The sequence below is a fragment of the Pan troglodytes genome, chromosome 18 (assembly GCF_028858775.2).
Source record: "Pan troglodytes isolate AG18354 chromosome 18, NHGRI_mPanTro3-v2.0_pri, whole genome shotgun sequence".
Taxonomy (NCBI): Eukaryota; Metazoa; Chordata; class Mammalia; order Primates; family Hominidae; genus Pan; species Pan troglodytes.
In genome coordinates, this window is record NC_072416.2 from 54483121 (window position 1) to 54506589 (window position 23469).

Here is a 23469-nt window from a genome sequence, read left to right on the forward strand (position 1 = left end):
TTAAGAGACGGAATGCTAAAACCACATCAGAATGCCAAGAGGCTGTGCATCTTGTTAATTTTTTTCTTGAACTGTTCCAGGGAGTTACATCATAATTACCTGTGTGTGGGTATGCATGGGTGGATGAAAGATGCTGTTCTCATTCCATCCCAATAGAGTCTTCTGTTTCCTTTCTCTTTTTTACATTTATTTTTAGCTTTTGCAGTAGTGTTTAGTGTGGGTTTTACTAATTAATAGAAAAAGCACTGGGCCTTTAAACTTAACCACTCTTCTCTTTCATCTCCTAAAACTTTGAGTATTCATTCTTTTCTGAAGTTTGCATTTAAATGAAAATGACTTTCGCTTTGGCTTTTAGGTTTAGTTTCAAAAAGGTTTAATTCTGGACCCTAGCCAGTTAAGAAATGTTTTAGCAGGTATGCCCTTGATATGGGTATTTATATATTTTACACATGTAGTAATATTAGTTCTATAACTTACTGTTATAAAACACTAATTTTTAAATGATGAGATAAAAAGAAATATCTAGAACTAGTTCTAACATTGTCTTCCCCTATGCATATGGTAACGAACCATTTTACACCATACTATTTTGGAGACCACAATTTTTTTTGCGTTTGAGATGGAGTCTCACTCTGTGGCCCAGGCTGGAGTACAGTGGCATGCTATCGGCTCACTGTGACCTCTGTCTCCTGGGTTCAAGCAATTCTCCTGCCTCAGCCTCCTAAGTAGCTGGGATTACAGGCGCCTGCCTCCACACCCAGCTAATTTTTTTATATTTTTAGTAGAGACAGGGTTTCACCATGTTGGCCAGGCTGGAGACCACAATTTTTTAACCACAGTGTAGCAACACTCAAGTGGGATTGCGAATACTTTGTTACTAATGGTTAATGTCACAGCTTGCCTTTTCTATATTCCAGCTGACTAAAGGTCATCTCACTCACTTGCCTTCTGATGTGTTTTCATGAGTTGAGGGGAAAGGGTGTCGGCGGCATAACTCCAGGAAGACCCAGGGAAAAGTGCTTGGGTAGGTGAAACTGTCATGTGTGCCAAGCTTGGAAAATAGTTTGAGACTCATGGCTGTAGGCACCATCCAAGGCCAATTTTCCAATTCTGGAAAGCCAAATCTGAATCTTAGAATACCTCACAAGTGTTAAAATGTGCTTTTTAGTGTCTCCTTTATCTCAGTGTGTTTATGATCTGTCAACACATAATCATCTTTTATACACTACAAAAAGGGACTCGGGTGTCTGTCTGAGGGGAGAGAATCCCTAGGAGCCCAACTCTGATGTTGCTGTCAGTTACATCATCTACAGCAGCACCTCTTAGATTGTGAAGGATGGTGTAACTTAAAAGATTGTGTTTCTGCACTGAAGATAGATACACAGTGATAGTGAAGTTTGTTTTCCTTATAGTACTTCATTTTGCATCTTGATTGCTTTTTAGGGCCTGGGGCCAATGTCAACAACTCTTAGGTAGCAAAAGAAGAATTAGAACATGGGCATCTTTTTTATACCTCTTTCAGATAAAAGCTATGATGTTCACCTGTAAAATACATGGTTTCTCTCTTTATTCTTAATAGTGAGTCTCCAATTCTTATAACTCCCATTTTTATCCCCAAAGAAAATAGCTCTATGGGCCCGGCATAGTGGCTCACACCTGTAATCCCAGCACTTTGGGAGGCCCCGAGGCTGGCAGATTACCTGAGGTCAGGAGTTGGGAGACCAGCCTGGCCAACATGGTGAAACCCTATCTCTGCTAAAAATACAAAAATTAGCTGGGTGTGCTGGCGCATGCCTGTAATCCCAGGTACTTGGGAGGCTGAGGCAGGAGAATCGCTTGAACCCAGGAGGGAGGCAGAGGCTGCAGTGAGCCGAGATCGCACCACTGCACTCCAGCCTGGGCAACAGAACAAGAATCCGTCTCAAAAAAAATAGCTTTCTGTTTTTTCAGACTATATAAATAACACATGCTCATTGTGAGGTAATAACATGTAATATCTAAAGATCACCTGAAATCCCACCATCCTATGACAGCCACTGGTAGCTTTGTCATGTATCAACTTGGCTAGACTGAACTACATTTCCCAAAACTCTCTTCCCTATGTCTCAGGTTAGGATGAGCCACAAATTCCTATGCCAGATCTGCAGGGCCCAATGCAGCAGCAGCCCTTGAGTAGCTGGCACACCTTGCTGGTGTGAACCACACCTGTGCCTGGGCCTGCAAACGCTCCACCTTCCCCTGGATGGATCTTCCTTCAGCTCCTTTGTGAAGGGTCTCAGTTTCAGCAGAATGCCCACACCATCAAGGTCAGAAGCAACAAGAACGGACAGATTTTAGCATCCTCACGGGCTCCAGCCCATGCCTGTGGGTTGCAGCTTGTTCTCCCCAACTCCACATCTTTTCTGACTACCCGCCCTATGGGCTTCAAGCTCCAGCATTGGACAGGAAGAGAACAGCCTTACAGAGACTACTTCACTACTACTTCTTTATATGTTAACCATACTGGAAATTAGGAACGTTTTAACAAAACTTGTGAACATATTTGCATCTTTGAATAAGAAGAAAAATAAAATGTCTAAGGAAGTACCCTATAAATAACACTAGTCCTTAATTTTAAAGATGTGGAAAAGTAGGGTTCCAAAAGAAAGAATCTGTTAGTTTTGAACTGCGCTTGTCTACTGTTTAAAGATTGCCTCTCAAAATTCCACTGAATGTGGGTTTCTTCCCCACAGGACACCCCCACCCACACACACACACACACACACACACACAAAAAAAAAAAAAAAAAAAAAACAAAGTTTGGGTTACCTCTCCTAGACCAGTATTTTTTATTTTATTTTTTTTTTTGAGACGGAGTCTCTGTCACCCAGGCTGGAGTGCAGTGGCATGATCTCAACTCACTGCAACCTCTGCCTCCCAGGTTCAAGCAATTCTGGGATTACAGGTGCCTAACACCACACTGGCTAATTTTTGTATTTTTAGTAGAGATGGGATTTCACCATGTTGGCCAGGCTGGTCTCAAACTCCTGACCTCAAGTGACCCACCCGCCTTGACCTCCCAAAGTTCTGGCAGTATTTCTTGAATAAGAAGTTTTGGGGTGCATTATTGCTTCAACACCATGACATACTTAACCACTACTAAACAATGAGGAAGCACAAACCCTGTTGAAAAGGGTCGAGGAGATCTAGTGAAGTGATGCCAGAGGAGGGCTCTCCAGTCTGCATGGAAATGGGTGTCCTGATGATTCCCTTTCTGATGCAAAATCAGTCCACAAAGACAATTTAAAAACGACTTGGGAACTGTCCATGTGACATCACTTTTAGGAAAAGCAGATTCTGTACTGTACAGATTACAAGATGACTTAGGAGCTAGAGCATAGAGTGTGGGCAGGGGCCAGATGGAAAAGAGGCAAAATGCGAAACACCAGGCTGTAATGGGTGTCTTACTGTACTTGAGTTTCCAAATGAAATTGGAGGTAATTTAGTTCTATAATGACAGGACTGTGCATTGGCAGATCTGTAACTGCTAATTATAAAATTTGAAACATTAATAACAATGTTGAAAATCTTTCTTGTAAAACACTTCTAGGGTTGCATAATAGTTTTAAAGTTCCTAGTTCTTTGATTTCTGAAGCTGCTGACAGGCGTATTAAGGACAGACAATCCCAAGCAGAGCGGCAGATGCTATTCTATGCTCAAGGCACTGGCTCAGCACTGGGGCGAGGGTGACGCTGGTTAAGATGCAGACACCATTCTTGCTTAACAGGGGATTAAGATTTAAGTAAAGAATTTAATAAGGGTTAAGGAGTAAACATGGGAGAGGAAAGGTCACCTAAGGAGAGAGCATTTGAGCGGGGCTTTGAGGTACTGGATAGGCAGTCATGGTGGGAAATAATACAAATTATACTCTTAAAAATCCTCAGAACCTGAATTATGGTACTGAAAGCTTTCTCTCAGATATCAAAATCCTCAAAGTCAGCTTTTAAATGACAGCTCAGTGCTCACTTAAAGCTTCAATGTAATTCAGCAGTGAAATACAGCTTTGCTGTAGCTTCTGGAAGTACTCAGATTCTATCAGGATAGAAACATATGGCAACAAAATAGAGAAGTTACTGATAAACTCATTTCTCCTTGTCCAGTTTTTCCTCACTCCTAAGCTGAACAGGATGAGTTCTAAGTGGGGGGAAAAAAGGTAGTTGCATGTTTTATGAATGTTTTCACTTCAGCCAGTCTTTACTTGCTTGGGAAGTTTGGAGTAGAAGAGGCCGTGACTACTTGTTTCCAACACCTCCTTCACACCAGGGCTTACCCAGCTGTGGGACCCTGTACAGGACACTCTGTCTTAGAGCTCAGAGCCTCATCTGTGAAACAGACACCAACATCAACAGGATCAAATTACTGTGAAAATAACCTATGAATCAGAACAACTTAATATGTCTTTCTGCAGGTCAATGCCTTCTAGCCTGGCCATGAGTATTTTTAGGTCTAAGAAGGAAGTTTTTTAGCTAAAGAACAACAGAGTGACCTTTGATGAGATTATGTTATTAGACTCCCTAAAAATGAATGGCATTATATAATTTAAAACTAGCACCAACTAGAGATTTTAATCTCAAATGGTATAAATTAGACTATGGTTAAAACAAAGACTCAACAGTAGGACTCAAGTTTCCTCTTGAGTCACTAGACAGGTCACACAGGTCACTAACTCTGTGACCTGAAAAGGAGGTTATCTATGCCTCAGTTTCCTCCTCTGTGAGGCACATTTATTTATTTATTTATTTTTGTTTTGGAGATGGAGTCTCCCTCTGTCACCCAGGCTAGAGTGCAGTGGCGTGATCTCGGCTCACAGCAACCTCTGTGTGAGGCAGATTTACGATGATACTTTACTACTTTGGAGATTGAAAATAATACAGTAATCTCTTGAGTTTATAGGTTGAAAATGAAAAACACAAGTATTAGCATATTCTCATAATTAGGACTCCATAAGGCTTACATTTCAGATATAGGAGGGGCCATCGTAAAGTGGCCACATCAAAATCAATAAAATTAATGTTTACTAACCTCAGGGAAATGCTCCACTTCCCCTAAACAGCTATTAAGATATTAAAACTAACTGAAGTTTCACTCATTAAACCAGTCCTGAAATCTACGTTAGGGCGAAATTTTTCCTAGGGAAGAGACTACTAGCTATTGGCACAAATACCAGCGTTCCTACAGGCACACAGCTAGATTCCATCTCCCGGCCTCCCCTGCAGATGTGGTCATGTGACTCAATGGAATTCTGAGTGGAAATGATAGTGTGCTACTTTCAGACCACACTTTTAAAAGAAGAAGACATGTTTCCCTCTTACTCTCTTCTACCGGCTCAGCTATATGGTCATGCTCTGCTTAACAACAGCAGTACAGTCTGAGAAATGCATTGTTAGGCTACTTTGTCATCATGTGAACATTGTACAGTGTGCACTTATACACACCTAGATGGTATAGCCTACTCCACACCTAGGCTATACAGTATAGCCTGTTGTTCCCAGCCTACAAATCTGTACAGCATGGTACTATACTGAATACTGTAGGCAACTGTAACATAATGCTAAGTATTTGTGTAATTACACATATCTAAACACAAAGGTACAGTAAAAATACAGTATTATAATCTTATGGTGACCTAAACTTCATTATCTGGCACATGGCTGTAAATAACCACAAGGCCCTAGGACAGCCCTTGTCAAATAGTGTTCCAAGTGAGATAATAAAGCCCCACTGCCCTAAGACCTCCCTCCACTGTATGTACTGAATGTGAAACTAGTCACCCAAACCTTTTTCCTTAGGCTTAGTCCTTTAGTGAACTCAGGTAGAAAAGTTTGTCCTAGGGGATGACAGAGCCACATGATTAAAGGAACCTGGGTCCCTGCATAACTATGGAGAAATCCTTACATAATAAATGAAAAATGAGTCATTATGATTTTGAGGTCTATTTGTTACAGCAGCTAACATTAGCCCAACAAAGTAATCACTCTAAATTGACTCTTCCTTAATGTAAATTTGTTGTTTGCACCCATCTTTCAGTGATTAAAAAGCACACAAATCCAAATATCCACTTTTTTTTTTTTTTTTTTTTGAGACAGAGTTTTGCTCTTGTCACCCAGGCTGGAGTGCAGTGGTGCAATCTTGCTCACTGCAACCTCCATCTCCTGGGTTCAAGCAATTCTCCTGCCTCAGCCTCCTGCATAGCTGGGATTGTAGGTGTCCACCACCAAACCTGGCTAATTTTTTGTATTTTTAGTAGAGACCAGGTTTCATCATGTTGGCCAGGCTGGTCTCAAACTCCTGACCTCAGGGGATCCACCCGCCTTGGCCTCCCAAAGTGCTAGGATTATAGGTGTGAGCCACTGAGCTCAGCCCAAATATTTTTTTTTTTTTTTTTTTTAGACGGGAGTCTTGCTGTCGCCCAGACTGGAGTGCAGTGGTGCGATCTCGGCTCATTGCAACCTCTGCCACCCGGGTTCAAGCAATTCTCCTGCCTCAGCCTCCCAAGTAGCTTGGACTACAGGTGAGTGCCACCATGCCCAGCTAATTTTTTGTATTTTTAGTAGAGACGGGGTTTCACCGTGTTAGCCAGGATGGTCTCGATCTCCTGACCTTATGATCCGCCCGCCCTGGCCTCCCAAAGTGCTAGATTACAGGCATAAGCCCTGCGCCCAGCCCACATTTTTTTCTCTACAAAATACAAATGGGCAATTCTGATTTGGTGGTCATTTTATAATCAATCAACACAAAGTTTAACATCTTTACATTTTAATGAAAAAGTAGATAATCTATTTGAAAAGTACAAACTCAATTGCAATTTCAAGAAAAAAATATGTATTTATATACCATAAATAAGCAAAAATTGGACTCTGAAGCCCTAATACTTCAAAAGCATTCATCCTATTCCATAAAAACCTAGTATTATTCAGCAACAGTACTACTACTGATTTAAAAATAGAAAGCAAGTCTATCTTCACATGTAGTTCTGTCTTTAATTTGTACAACTCACCAAGGTTATTTTCGTTCTTAGCACCCAGGGTTCACCAGGGTGTGATCCAAAGCAAACCAGCATAGGTTTTTAACAGAAAATCTTTGCCAGGAACTTCATGACCTGTATTTTCCTCTCCTAGGAAGAAGCTGTCCCCACTCGCATGATTTTGAACAGTGTGTTGATGTTATTGCTTCGAATTGCATCCCGACAAGCAGTGATCACCTGGTTCTTTGGTTTTCCAACTGCATAAGAAGAAACATCAGGAACCAAAAGATTGTTAGACATGAAATTAGAAAATTAGAGGTCAGTTTTAAAACAACATAAAACCAGGAGGGAAAAGAGTTATACTTGAAATATGATTTATCTTACCATTCCCTAAAAAAAATAACTTGGTGAGGGAATTATTGAAAAAACTGACTTAGAGACTGTCTCAAACCTAGAAACCAACAGTCGGTTTTACAGAAAAGGATCAAAGCTCATAGTCACCTAGCAAAGATTATTTCTAAAGAAGACAAAGCATCGACCCAAAACAGCAGAATTCAGGTATAAATCTCTGGCTATATTTCTGCTTCCTTGGGTTTATCCTATTGTTCTTTTTCTAAATTTTTAAGTTAGACACTTAGCATTAATTTTCAGTCTCTTTTTTGCTAATTGGGCCTTGATGGTTTTATTTATATATATATGTTTATATATTTCCTTTGGGTTATATATAGTAGGTTTTTCTTTAGAGGATGCAGGAAGGTCTAAGAAAAGGAGCTGAAGGTTTTCTCTCCCTTTGAAGTCTGGAGACAAAAGCCAAACACTAGGCTGACTGACTGAAACATAAGTGACTGGTGCCAGCTCTGGAGTGTGAAAGGTATGCTACTTTCAGCCCCAATATGAATTATTGGATGCTACCATCATCTTCAATGAGTTCCACCAAAAACATTACAGATCAAAGTGCAGTGTTATGAAAAGAGACTTACCCCGCAGACGACCTGCTCTTTGAATTGCTTGATTTACTGCTTTGAGGTTTCCCAACAGCTCTGTGTGATTGTTACAGCGAATTTTATATCCATTTAGCAAGTCTCTATTAAGGTCATAGAGTTCCATATAACGACTCTTCATTGTTTTCCTGTGCAAAGCAGTAGAAATTTGACATCATTTCATGTTGATATGGCAAGCTTAAGAAAAACTTGCAAACTTCTTAGACATACAAAGAAAAGACACCATTTTTAAGCTATATTTTCATTAAAATCGAGTAACTGCTAGTTTGCTTTGAAAATACGGATAAGTTCCATAAAAATATTCTTTTCCTTCCAAATAAACAAAAGACAAGTGGCCTTCCTTGGTTACTGGTCAATGGTTGATTTAGGTGGTTAAGAATTCTCAAGCCCACTGTGCTGGGAGTAGGGACAAGTGAGCAAGGTGACAGCCCACCTTCCAAGTTTCAGATGAATATTCATTAGACTGAAGTGGCCTGGTTGACAACTCAGCCTTGTGTTTTATCAAAGGTTTAAAACAAAGTCATAAAATTAAAACAGAAATGAGATCTATACTACACAACAATGAAAATGACTAAAGAAAAATATAGCTGAAGATACCAAATGCTAGCAAAGATGTGGGACAACTGGAACTTTCATGCATTGTGGACAGAAATACAAAAAGCTGCAACTACTTTGACAGGTGATTTGGCAGTTTCTTATAAAGTTAAACACACAATGTATGACCCAGCAATCCCATTGTAAGGTATTTACCCAAGAGAAATGAAAACCTATGTCTATAAAAAACTTTTATGCAAGTATTTATAGCAGCTTTATTCTACTCACCAAAGTCTGGAAACAACCCAATTATCCTCAGTTGGTGAATAGATAAATATCATATATCCATACAATGGAATACTATTCAGCAATAAAAAAGGAACTACAAATACATGCAGCAACATGGATGAATCTCTAAGACATTATGTAAGTGAATGAAGCCAGACTCAAAAGGATATATAGATATAGATACAGTATGATTCCATTTATATGGTATTTTGAAAAGGTTGAAACTACAGGAAAAGAAATAAGATGAGTGGTTTCCAGGAACTGGAGGTTAGAAGAGGTATTGATACAAACAGTCACAAGAGTGATAGAAATATTCTTTTTTTTTTTTTTTTTTTTGAGATGGAGTTTTGCTCTTGTTGCCCAGTAAGCTAGATGGAGTGCAATGGCACGATCTCGGATCACTGCAACCTCCACCTCCCGGGTTCAAGTGATTCTCCTGCCTCAGCCTCCTGAATAGGTGGGATTACAGGTACCCGCCACCACACCTGGCTAATTTTTTGTAGTTTTAGTAGAGACTGGGTTTCACCATGTTGGCCAGGCTGGTCTCGAACTCCTGGCTTCAAGTGATCCACCCACCTTGGCCTCCCAAAATGCTGGGATTACAAGCGTGAGCCACCCGGCCAGTGATAGAAATATCCTATATCTCGATTGTAGTAGTAGCAACATGATTACATAAGTTTCTCAAAATTGATTAAACTGTAAACCTTAAAAGCATAAATGTTCTGCATGTATGAGTTATATATCAATTAATTTGATTTAAAAAAAAAAAAAGTTGACATTTTGCAATCAAATGCCTAAAGCCAGCAACCATTTTTGACTTAAGAGAGAGATAGAGAGATAGAGAAACTAGGGACCCTACAGATAGTTGGCCAAAAAGAGCAAATATCTATCTCAATTTACAGATGATACAAGAATACATCTGGAAAAACTATAAGATAGTTTAGTAAAGGGCACATTATAAAATCAACAGATAAAAATCAGTGTTCATATGTACAAACACAAAACCATAATTATAGAATAAGATAATGTAAACAATATTTACAATTATAAAATATTTCATAATTGTCTAAAAATACAGAAAATACCTAAGCAGAAACTTAAAATTGGTAACATCCAGTATCTACAAGAGTAAACCATGAAAGCACTCCAGAAAGACACAAAACACGGCTTGAGTAAATATAAAGACATAGCATGTTCTTAGCTAGCAAGACCGAACATCACTGCAGCAGCGTCAGTTCTCCCTAAGTTAATAGATTTAACATCATCTCAATTAAAATACCTATTTTTGTTACGCAGCTACAAAAATTGCTGATGAAATTCATTGGAAAGAACAAACAAGCACAAGTAGCTAGGAAAAACCATGAAAAAGAAAAGCAACAGGGGTTGGGGACGGGGCACCTACCCACACCAGATATTGAAACATACAAAACATCCATACATGAAAGAATGGCACCATCACTGGTAGTTGCCAGAGCTAAAGGGAAGGGAGAATGGGTAGTTACTGTTTAACAGGTACAGAGTTTCAGGCTTAACAGATAAAGAATTATAGAGATGCTGGTGGTAGTGATAGTTACACATTATGAACGTATTTAATGCCACTGAACTGTACACTAAAAGTAGTATACAGTAGTTAAGATGGTAAATTTCACATTGTGTAGTTCACCATGAGTGGGAAAAAAACAAACTGTTCCTCCTCTGCTCCCACACGACAACAATCAACACAGAAGACTTCTGTCCTCAACTGTGTAGAGGTTTTTCCCACACACCAAGAAAACAATCAGTTCTATAGCAGACACCAGCTGGGTGTCCTCCAATTCCGTTCCGACACGATTCCCCTGGAGACACTGTCAGATCTCACAGATTAAGGGCTCAGTCCCACAAGACTGCCCGACTTCAGACACATATCACAAGTTCAGGCTGCCAGAATTTCTGACTGATCTGCTTCAAGTTAGGGTTCCCATGACCCCCTCTGCGGGTTTGATTAATTTACCAGAGCAGTACATAGAACCCAGGGAAACTTAATGGCATTTGCTAGTTTATTATAAAGGATATTACAAAGGATACAGATGAAGAGATGCATAGAACGAAGTATTAGGGAAGGCGCTTGGAGCTTCCATGCCCTCCCTAGGTGCATCAACCTTCAGGAAACTCTGTGTGTTCAGATGTCTAGAAAATCTCTGAATGCTGTCCCTTTGGGTTTTGATGGAATCTTCATTATTTGGGCATGACTGACTAAACCACTGGCCATAGGTGATCAACTTAACTCTCAGCCCCTCTCCACTCCCTGGAGGTTGGGAGAGGGGTGGGCAGAAAGTCCCAATCCTCTAATCCTGCCTTGGTCGTTCCGGTGACTGACCCCTATCCTGAAGCTACCTAGGAGCTGCCAGCCATAAACCAATCAATAGCATACAAAAAGACATCACTTTGGAGATCCTAAGATTTTAGGAGTTATTATGTCAGGAAACAGGGTTGAAGATCAAATATATGTTTCACAATATCACAATGAAATTTCTATTTTCTTTTTTAGAGATGGGGTCTTGCTATGTTGCCCAGGCTGGTCTTGAGCTCCTGGCCTCAAGCCATCCTCATGCCTCAACCTCCCAAAGCACTGGGATTATAGACATAAGCTACTGCACCCAGCCAAACATTAAAAAAAAAAATGGCCGAGACAAGAGGATGGCTTAACCTCAGGAGTTTGAGACTAGCCTGGGCAATATAGTGAGACCCTGTCTCTACCAAAAATAAAAAAAAAATTAGCTGGGTGTGGTGGCACGTGCCTGTAGTCCCACCTACTCAGGAGGCTGAGGTAGGAGGATCCCTTGTACCTGGGAGGCTGAGGTTGCAGTGAGCTGTGATCACACCACTGTGCTCCAGCCTGGGCAACAGAGTAAGATTCTGTCTCAAAATAATTTTTTAAAAAAAAGAATGATATTGTCAAATGAAGTGACAAGTCAGACCAATGGAATAGTACAGAAAATCCAGAAATAGATTCAACTGTGTACAGAAATATGATATATGATAAGGGCAGTATCTGAAATCATTGTAAGCATGATGAACTTTAAAAGAAGTAGTATCAGGCTGGGCACAGTGGCTCACACCTGTAATCCCAGCACTTTGGGAGGCCGAGGTTGGTGGATCACCTGAGGTCAGGAGTTTGAGACCAGCCTGGCCAACACGGTGAAACTCCATCTCTACTAAAAATACAAAAAAAATTAGCGGAGCATGGTGGCGCATGCCTGTAATCCCAGCTACTCGGGAGGCTGAAGCAGGAGAATGGCTTGAACCAGGAAGGCAGAGGTTGCAGTGAGCCAAGATAGCGCCATTGCACTCCAGCTTGGGCAACAAGAGCGAAACTCCATCTCAAAGAAAAAAAAAAAGTAGTAGTATTAAAATAATGCAATGTGGCCAGGCACAGTGGCTCACGCCTGAAATCCCAGCATTTTGACAGGCCACGGCAGGCAGATCGCTTGAGCCCAGGAGTTCAAGACCAGTCTGGGCAACAGAGTGAGACCCTGGGTCTACACAAAAATTAGCTGGCTATGGTGGCACACACCTGTAGTCCCAGCTACTCCAGCAGCTGAAGTGGGAGGATAACTTGAGCCCAGGAGATCGAGGCTGCTGTGAGCTGTGATCTCTCTGCACTCCAGCCTGGGTGACACAGTGAGACCCTATCTCACACACACACACACGCGCACGCACACACACACACACACAAATAATAATATAATAATAATGTGATAGTCATAAGGAAAATGATAAAACTGAGTTTATTATTTATATGAACACCAGGATAAACTCCAACCGGAACAGAGACAATGTAAAAAAGCAAAATGTACAAGTACTAAAGGAAAACAGGTGAATTACTCTATACCCTGCTGTTAAAGAAAACTTTTCTAACAGTAATTCAAAATGTAAAAGTATTAAGAAAATGTGGCTGGGCACAGTGGCTCACACCCGTAATCCCAGCACTTTGGGAGGCCAAGGCGGGCAGATCACCTGAGGTCAGGAGTTTGAGACCAGCCTGGCCAACATGGTGAAACCTCGTCTCTACTAAAAATACAAAAATCAGCCAGGTGTGGTAGCGCTACTTGGGAGGCTGAGGCAGGAGAATCACTTGAATCTGGGAGGCAGAGGTTGCAGTGAGCCGAGGTCACGCCACTGCACTCCAGGCTGGGTAACAGAGTGAGACTCTGTCTCAAAAATAAATAAATAAAGTATTAAGAAAATGACTTACATTTTCTTAATGTAGTCAAATTTTCTTATAATTTGACTACATACAAAATTTTAAAAGCTCTTACAAGGTAAAACCAACAGTAAAGCAAAAAAAATTTTTTTTTGAGATGGAGTCTCACTCTGTCACCCAGGCTGGAGGGCAGTGGTGCGATCTCAGCTCACTGCAACCTCCGCCTCCCGGGTTCACACCATTCTCCCGCCTCAGCCTCCCGAACAGCTGGGACTACAGGCGCCCGCCACCACGACCGGCTGATTTTTTGTATTTTTAGTAGAGACAGGGTTTCACCATGTTAGTCAGGATGGTCTCGATCTCCTGGCCTCATGATCCACCTGCCTCAGCCTCCCAAAGTGCTGGGATTACAGGCGTGAGCCACCGCGCCTGGCCCATTAAAGCAAAATTTTTTAAAAATCTAAGCAAAGGGAAAACCCAAATGACAAACTCCGGAAAACATATTTGCAACTCATATCACACATAAGAGATTAATATACCCACTATGGTTTGGATGTGGTTCGTCCCCGCCAAAACTCATGTTGAAGTTGAAATGCCAGCACAGCAGTGTTGGGAGGTGGGCCTAGTAGGGAGTGTTTGGGTCATGGGGGCAGATCCCTCATGAATAGATTAATGCCATTAATGCCATCTCTCAGGAGTGAGTTCTCGCTCATGCAGGAATGAAGTTCTCAAAAGAGCAGGTTGTTATAAAGTTAGGGCACCCCTCAGGCTTTGCCTCTTCACACATGTCCCCTTCTCCTTTGACCTTTTCTGCCATGTTTTGACTTCACACATGGCCCTCAACAGAAGTCAAGCGGATGCCAGTGCCATGTTTCTTGTAATTCCCAGCCTACAGACCCATAAGCTAAATCAACTTCTTTCCTTTATAAATTACCCATTCTCGGGTATTCTGTTATAGAGGCACAAAATGGACTAAAACAGTACCTGATATGTAAACAGACAAATAGTTCACACAAAAAAGAAACGCAAATGGCCCTGAATTAAAACAACGAAAAATGCCCAATACTGAACATAATAAATGGCTCCTACAACTCAACAGCAAAAAAAAAAAAAAAAAAAAAAACACTAGTAATCCAATTAAAAAATGAGCTAGGGACTTGAATAGAAATTTCTCCAAACAAGAAAAACAAATGACCGACAGGTATATAAAAAGACGCTCAATGCCACTAGTCATCAGGGAAATGCAAATCAAAACCACAATGAAGTATCATTTCACCTTTGTCAGGATGACAATTATCAAAAAAAAGACAACAAGTGTTGGCAAGGATGTAGAGAAATTGGAACCCTTGTACACTGTTGATTATAATGCAAAATGGTGCAGCCACTATGGAAAACATTTAAATATTAAAAATTTAAATTTTTAATTTTTAATGATTAAATATTAAAAATTTAATCAAAAATTAAAAATAGAACTACCATATATGATCTAGCAATCTCACTTCCGGGTATTTATCCAAATGAACTGAAGACAAGACCCTGAAGACCTATTAGCACTCCCATGTTCATCACCACACTATTTACAATAACCAACATGTGGAGAAAACATAAATGTTCATCAACAGGTGAATGGATAAAGAAAATTTAGTACATATAAACAATGGAACACTATTCAGTCTTAAAAGAGAGGGAAATTCTGCAATATGTGACAACATGGACGAACTCTGAGGATGTTACACTGAGTGAAATAAGCCAGTCATAGAAGGACAAATATTATATATTTGCATGGAGTATCTAAAATAGTCAAATTCATAAAATCAAAGAGTAGAATGATAGTTGAAAGAGGGGAAGAAGAAATGGGAATTTGCTTACCAACAGTTTCAGTTAAGCAAGAAGAATCAGCTCTAAAGATGTGCTGTACAACACTGCACCTATAGTCAACGATAATGTATTATACACTTAAAAATGTGTTAAGAAGGTAGATCTGATGCTGTGGTCTTACCACAATAAAATAAAATTTAAAAAATAAAAATTAAAACTAAGAGACCATTTCTCATCCCCTGGAGTATGCCCACACACTCCACTGGCAAGGCTGAAGAGAAACAGGCACTCTCATACATTGCTTATGGGAATACAAAATGAGGTAACACCTATGGAGAATTTGACAAGAACTTGCAAAATTCTGTATGCAGGTATCATTTACTGCAGTAATCCCATTTGTTAAGCCTTTTTCTCAAACTATCCTGGCAAAAATATAAAAAGATTTACATAACAAAACTATTCACTTAAGCATTATCTACAGTAGCAAAAGAACAATCCAAATAGAGGAAACTGGCTGAAAAACAGCCAGAAAATGGAGTACTATGTAGCCGTAAAGACAAATGAGATGTATTTCTCTACACCATGGTGGAGAAATCTCCAAGATATATTTTAAATGTAAAAAGCAAGGTGGAGGCTGGACACAGTGGCTCACATCTGTAATCCCAGCACTTTGGGAGGCCAAGGTGGGAGGATCAGTAGATCCCATGAGTTCAAGACCAGCCCAGGCAACGTGGTGAGACCCTGTCTCTACAAAAAAATAAAAAATTAGCCGGGCTGGTGGCTCATGCCTTTAGTCCCATCTACTCAGGAGGCTGAGGTGAGATGATCCCTTGAGCCCGGGAGGTTGAAGCTGCAGTGAGCTGTGACTGCATCACTACATTCCAGCCTGGGTGACAGCAAGACCTTGTCTCAAAAAAAAAAAAAAAAAAAACCAAGGTGGAGAAAAAGATGTATACATACTATGACTTAATCTAATACATGAAGAGGGGTGTGTCTGTATATATCTGTGTGTATCTGTGTATATATACTTAAATGTTCAACTGGTTATTTATAGTAAAAGAGAGAGAACAGAATGAAGGTCACAGGAATGGAAAGTTAGACTTTTCTGTGCATGCCTGTCTTATAGATCTAACTTTGGAATCACAAAAAGGTTTTAGTAAATATGTAATAGAATTAAACCAAAAAGGTAAAAATGCCAATCCTCCAAAACTGAGAGCAAAATAAAACAATGAACCTAACTCTCTATCAAATCTGTGGCATAACCAAAAGAGAAATAATCTCAAATGACTTTAAGATACAGTAATTTGACGGAAACTCCCTGCTGGGATATGCCCTAAAGACACAAAGAATTAACACAAAAAAAATCTTAAACTGTTTTCAGCAATCATATTGTTGATAACAACTTGGCTAATATTCTTAAATGTTGTGTCTTAAATGAAGCAAATAGTTATGTTGATACTGATTGGAGCCATGATATTCCCCCACTTTTTTTTAAGAGATCTTGCTCTGTCATCCCAGGCTGGATTGCAGTGTCATGATCATAGCTCACTGCAGCCTCAAACTCCTAGGTTCCAGAGATCTTCTTACCTCTGCCTCCTGAGTAACTAGGACTACAGGCATGCACCACTATGCCCAGCTAATTTTTTTTTTTTTTTTTTTTTTTTTGCAGAGACTGGGTCTCACTATGTTGCCCAAGCTGGTCTCGAATCCCTGGGCTCATGTGATCCTCCCACCTCGGCATCGCAAAGTGCTGGGATTACAAGTGTAAACTACTGTGCCCAGCCTGAAGCCATGATTTTCAATGTGAGAGAGAAGAGACGCAGTAATAAAATCGAAGAGCCTATATTCATAAATCTGAATGGTAAATAGTATGAACTCACATTTTCTCATTGAAAAAAAAATTTCCTAGCTCTACGCATTGAAAAGGCCTAAAAACAATAATCAACCCAGTAGCAATGAACATCTTTAGTGGTCAGACCATGATCTCTAAATACCATTTCTCATGTAAAAGAACCAGGACTCGAGAGAAATGGCTGGTTCCATATGAAGACTGGGAAATGTACCAGATAAGCCTGAAACATTTCATCATACAAGAAAACAAAGAACCAACCAAATTAATGGGACAATGTCCAAAGGCAACTGTATCCAACCTAAAGAGACTTCCATTGCCCACAGACTGGAAAATCTAGCCATAAAAGGCCGGGCGCGGTAGCTCACACCTGTAATCCCAGCACTTTGGGAGGCTGAGGCGGGCAGATCACAAGCTCAGGAGATCGAGACCATCCTGGCTAACACGGTGAAACCCTGTCTCTACTGAAAATACAAAAAATTAGCCGGGCTTGGTGGTGGGCACCTGTAGTCCCAGCTACTCGGGAGGCTGAGGCAGGAGAATGGCATGAACCCGGGAGGCGGAGGTTGCAGTGAGCCGAGATTGCACCACTGCACTCCAGCCTGGGCGACAGAGCGAGACTCAGTCTCGAAAAAAAAAAAAAAAACTAGCCATAAAAAATAATAACAACAGATATAAATTGAAACACATTAAATATGTTCAAATACATGAGTATATAAGGACTTAAAAATCTCATTGGTCACCTAGTGCATGCTGGAGACCAACACATTATTTTAAAGCTGATAAAGAAACTGTCTTTCCTGTACAAACTGTACCTCAGGGAACCAAATAATTCATTAATTCATGAGAGAACATTATTTTTCATAGAAGTATTTCAACTACTATATGAAGAAAAGAATAACAGAATTAGAATATCACTATTTTGCAAACCCCAAAAGAAATAATGAATCTAGGCAATGATCATCAATGGCTGATAATATCATAAAAAGAAACAATCAAAAATTGCATGCTTCCTCATGGAAGTAAACAACACTACTCACGAAGTATTCTTGCCAAAATTTGAAATTGAATCTAATCAAGCCTCCAGATCTACCATTATCTTTCTACACAGGGGACAAAAGAATAATACTAAACATTACCACAAGGATACCACCAGCAAAATCCAAAATGGCACCCCACAGGAGAAGGAGAGAAGAGACTGAGTGGGCAAGCAAAAGTGTGGATTAAAAGATTAAAAGATTTCCAACCAAATTCAATGTATGGACTTTGATCTGGATTTTGATTTGAGCAAGCCAACTTAAAACACACATGTCCACATTTATAAGACAACTGGGAACATCTAAACAGATGAGGTATTTGTAATATTAAGCAATTATTGTAAATTTTTCTAAGTGTGATATGGCATTGTGGTTTTTATACAGACATATGTGTATATATGTGTGTGTGTGTGTATATATATGTGTATATATATGTATATATATGTGTGTGTATATATATATGTATATATATATATATGATATTGAAAGGCCCTTTGTCTGAAATAGTTGTGGCTAGAATTACACAATGTCCAAAATTTGCCTCAAAATTATCTAGTGCCTGGGAGGGAAAGAGGGTGAGTGTAGAGATGAAAAAAGATCAGTCTTTAGTTGATAACAGTTGAAGTTGGGTGGGTGGTATATATGAAATCATTATATTTAAGTACTTTTGTATGTGTTTGAAATTTTCAACAATACAATTATTTTAAAAACCATTTACCTCTGAGCAAAACCATTATAATTATTTGCCAATAATTCAGGCCTCTCAGGAAAAAACACAAGCAGCACTCTGAGTGAACTCTTGCCCCTAATATATACACATAAATTTCATCTATAATTTGTTAACTATTTTACTGAATTTTTTTCAGTACATTTTATTGGCAAGGTAAATTTGGTATCCTAGCAAGCACCAAGGAAGACCTGTACATACTTAACTTTTTTATTGTAAAATGTTACATATTCAGAAAAATTCACAGAATATTTAATGAAGTTAAACAAGACATCAGACAGGAAGTTTCCCAATGTGTTTTTTCTGAACATAATCCCTCCTTCTCTAGGAGAAAATACTATCTTATATAATCTCTTCCCTGAATTTATATTTTTATTTATTGCATGTTTCCCAAACTATAGTTTACTCTTTTCTCTAACTATACACATGGATACATTCTATAGTCTTTTAAGTCTGTCTTCTTTCAGTGTCCATTATGCTTATCAGATTTTTCCTTGCTCTTATGTGTCATGGAGATTCATGTGCTCTCACTGCTGTGTAGTATTCCATTGCATGAATATATCACAATTCATCCACTGTCGCTACACTGTTCATGCTAATTTGGATTGTTTCCACTTTGAGATTTTTATAAACAATGCCTTTACAAATATTCTCATATAAATATCCTGGTTTATAAGCATACATATAACTAAGCTGTAACTTTCCCTAAGCTATAAACCAGGAATAGAATTGCTGGGTCATAGAGGACATGCATTTTCAACTTTACTGATAATGCCAAGTTATTTTCCAAAGTCACTGTAACAATTTATACTTCTACTGGTAACATCTGAGAGTTGCTATTCCATACTGCTCACATTTTTAACCCTGCACCTGTACTAACCATGACAAATACTCACATGTCCCTCATCAGACGAGCATCCTCAGCTCCGACCAGCAAACTTCGGATCAAATTAGAATGATCAGCCATATCAGCACTGAGCTTCTGATGCACTGAATGATATTCATCCACCTGGAGACCATGAACACTCAGGAATGAAAAAGGCCTCACAAACTTCTTGAACCCAGACAAATGAAAAGACACTATTTACCAGATACAGAGACCCCCTTCTTTCCCCTGTTCGCTTATACCAATTAAGCTACTTCCCGTTATTTCATCTCTGTCTCAACAAGTTAGCTCATCTGTGCTGCCTCCAATTTCAACAGGACACTCCATGTGAATCTTCCCCATGCTTTAGCACCAGGAGCCCCCACAACACACATATTAATATTTTAGGGATTTGCAGTGGGAATATTGTATACTTTGGGGCCAATCAGAATCATCTTTATTTTGCTCTTTTATCTTGAATTTGGGTTTTTGGAAAGACCCAAACTGAAGACCAAAGCAGATACTACAAATAAGATGAAGAGCTAACAAAGGAAAATGTTAATATTTAAATGCATCACTTTAAACCAAACAAAGCAAGCATGGTGCTCAGGAGCTAAACACTTCCTTTTATAAAATAAATCCTTAAGTAGTAAACTTTCCAGTACTAGTTCAATTTTTACTTCAAGAATTGCAAAAATTCTTGAAAACATCACTATAACATAAGTACATTTGTATACCATTAATCTCCTCAAATATTATTAGACTACCACATTCTCACAAATGCATCTACCGCATTCCCTCACCTTAACTAGCACCTTTCGTAATTCCTCAAAATAGACAGGAAAATCCGCTTCTACTTGAAGGTCTTCAATAGCAAAAAATGATGCCATTGACTGGATGATATCACCAGCCAAATCAATATCATCAGTATTTATAGTGATCTACCCAGAGAAAAAATAGACAAGTTTAGCATCCTCAGATGTTAGACAAACTTAGCTAAAATAGTACCTGAATTTCCCCATACTCAACAAAATTATTGTGCATATATTTATACGCAGTGTTGAAAAAGGAAAGTTTAGCTCTCAAAGAAATTACAAACTGCATTATTTTCAGCAGCTAGCTAAAAGGTAAATCCTCTGGCCTTAGAAATTAAATGACAAAATCATCCAAACATTGAAAATGTTTTTGTTGACCTCTGTATTCCCAATTCTTTCCAAATTAGACAAGGAAGAGATGAAGGGAAGGAGGCAGAAAACATCTATTCCAGATTATACCCCAGTGTCTAAAATGGTAACACTAACAGACTAAGTTAAACCATGTGAAAAAAATAAAACAAAACATGTGGTTTTATGACCTTGACATTGATGTCCCCCACCTCACTTTGGATTGAATGGTAAACACCACATGAGAAATCTATGCCCCTCTCATTCCATGGTCTAAGTGTTTGAATAAATAAATTCAAAAAAGAAATCTATGCCCCATGATATTAAACATTACCTCTCCACTAAGTTTTATTTTTATATGCAGGTGGCCACCATTCCGTAAAGATGTGAAACACACTTGAAATGAAGCGTTCTGAATGTGAGTGTCTTCTGGTAACAGAAAGTTCTGACCGAGCCATACGACAACCTTGAAAATGAACACAATGAAATGACCTCCATCTTTAAGGTACAGACATTCTTTTTTTTAATGTGCCTCTAGATATGAAGGTACAGCCATTCTTGAGGGAAGAGTTCTCCTTCTTTCTATTTTTACTGCTTTGTTGAGAAAAAAAAAAAAGAATTATACTTCATCCCACACCAAGAAAATACTAAAACACTAGTCACCCTCCCTTTTCTCACCTCACCTATGCTCTTAAGTAACATTCATAATTATGCCTGGCCCCACAGCAGACATGATTTCATAGCATCTTCTACTTAGACATAGTCTTATATGCAATGTACAAATGATTCAGGTATGATGCTGATGCTGTTACACAACAGCTCTTCTGTGGGTATAACCTGGACAATGTAGCGTGCTTAAAACCATTCCATTCTATTCTTTAAGAAATGTAAAATGAAGTATACATGGGCAAACACCACAGATATATCCACACAATAAGGAAAATATAAGTTTTAATGTTAATAGCAGTAACACCATGCAGTGGCTTGCAACACAGGTTCCACATGAGAACCACCCATGAGGCCTTCTGGAAGGGCCCACCTATAGAGTCTGTGGTTCCACAGGCCAGGCAGGGGCCTGAGAATCTACATGATTAAAAAGTCCCACCAAGAATTCCAAAGCCCAGCCAAGGTTAAAGTCCACTGGTATTAGTCCTTTCAAATGTACAAGGTGCTACTGTTACACCAATCATGTAATCCTCGGGCCCCCGCAATAAGGTGGGTAAGATTATCCTTACTTATTAGATAAGAAAACTGAGGCTCACACTGGTGAGGGGAATTCCCCAAGATCACTAAGAATTTAATGAGTTAACGTAGCACTTAAAGCCAAAAAACGTTCTTAGCTCCAAGTCCCACTCTCTTTTCATCTTGCTGCAGGTTCCTCTTGAAATACTACACCAGGACAACCACACTAAGACCATAACGGAAAGAGAGGAATTAAACACTGGTAAGAATTCACCAATAACTGAGGATTGCTCAGATGCTTTTTCAAAGTGAGAGAAGGTATTTTAGCAATATTTTTATTACAGGTTACAAGCCACCCCCAAGTTAGAGAATTCTTTCATATCATATTTACTGCTACCAATATAACACATTAATGTAATTTTCCCTTTCTATGAAATAACATCTAAAGGATTCTACTGTGTAAAAGCATTGAAAGAGAAAAGCGAGATACTCACCCTCTGTGCCCGTTCTGCAATGGTAAAGTTAACATAACTGATTGGCTCACTGGCAGGGTCCAGGCTGGTCAGCGCATACATGGAGAATCGAGGGAGCTGTCTTGTCAATTCAAATACATGAAACTGGGTGCTATGGCCAATCAATGAAACACAAGAGACTTGTTTTGTATAGAATGTTCTTTCAAAATGCAAGGCCCAGAAAATAAAGCCACTTCTGGGTCATCAATTGATATTTAAGGGTTTCACTTAAGAAGGAACCCCCAAAACACTTGAGGGTTAAAGTACTACAGTAATATATTAGGTTTGGGATTTAAAGACAGCATGAGTCTACATATATACCTGCATGCACTAAGGGTTTAAAATATCATAAAGGGGATGTAAAAAGTATCTTATCTTCCACAAATAGAGCAGTTTTTTTCTTCACTAGCTGAGGTTATGTATGACTGTAATATAAAGGTGCATCCTAACTCTTGTAGTTCTAGTGGCCAAAACTACAAATTGACAAATCATCAATTAAACATTTTGTGATTATGAGATCACCTGACTAAAAACAGAAAATAATGATCTTAGCCGGGCGTGGTGGCTCATGCCTGTAATCCCAGCACTTTCGGAAGCCAAGGCGGGTGGATCACCTGAGGTCAGGAGTTCAAGACCAGCCTGGCCAACATGGTGAACTCCTGTCTCTACTAAAAATACAAAAATTAGCTGGGCGCAGTGGTGGGCACCTGTGGTCCCAGTACTCAGGAGGCTGAGGCAGAAGAATTGCTTGAACCCAGGAGGTAGAGGTTGCAGTGAACCGGGATTGCCCCACTGTACTCCAGCCTGGGCGACAAAGCTAGAATCTGTCTCAAAAAAAAAAAAAAAAAAAAAAGAACCATCTTAAACTTACATATCAGTTTTTCCATTTTCTTTTTACAGGTTTCAAACTGAGGAAATAAAAGGTCATGAGAAACTTTGGGTAGATAGAACCATTAAATGGTTTCTCAGGCCCCCAAGAATCCACTGGGCATATGGAAAATTTATACATCTTGCCCTCCTCTAAGTGCTGTCCTGAAATGAACTGTGACTTGCAAAGGGTCACCTGCTTCTGTAACCCACGAATGCCTTCAAGTGCAGATCCACAGGGACATCTTTGGGAGGCACAATAGGGATGCAGATGGAACTGGAGAGGTTGTGAATGCTGGGATGTACCACGTGGCTTTCACCTGTAAAAATTCCCTCTGCAAAAATCAATACTGCTCGGATGATGGTGTCTGCAGGGAAGAGTAAAAACAGTTTAAGAACAACTCCAACTTTGGGAAGCCGAGATGGGCGGATCACGAGGT

General features: G+C 39.5%; 1 protein-coding gene across 4 annotated transcripts in view; it reads right to left on the bottom strand.

Moving 5' to 3' along the window:
• Nucleotides 1–23469, bottom strand: part of BBS2 (Bardet-Biedl syndrome 2) — a 50875-nt gene that overhangs the window by 7240 nt on the left and 20166 nt on the right. For 2 of the 4 annotated variants that reach the window (XR_008540039.2, XR_010152347.1), the window contains exons 11-17: nt 23226–23397; nt 22145–22274; nt 20803–20934; nt 20109–20246; nt 19337–19449; nt 7984–8132; nt 7037–7260 (exon numbers count right to left, since the gene is read on the bottom strand). Coding sequence is in view for 2 of the 4 variants with exons in the window: in XM_054669357.1 (XP_054525332.1) it covers nt 7154–7260; nt 7984–8132; nt 19337–19449; nt 20109–20246; nt 20803–20934; nt 22145–22274; nt 23226–23397 (941 nt within the window). In the remaining 2 variants the exon portion in view is untranslated. Of the gene's footprint in view, nt 1–6778; nt 7261–7983; nt 8133–19336; nt 19450–20108; nt 20247–20802; nt 20935–22144; nt 22275–23225; nt 23398–23469 lie in introns of those variants that run through there. The other 2 variants (XM_054669357.1, XM_510980.9) reach the window with 1 other exon arrangement.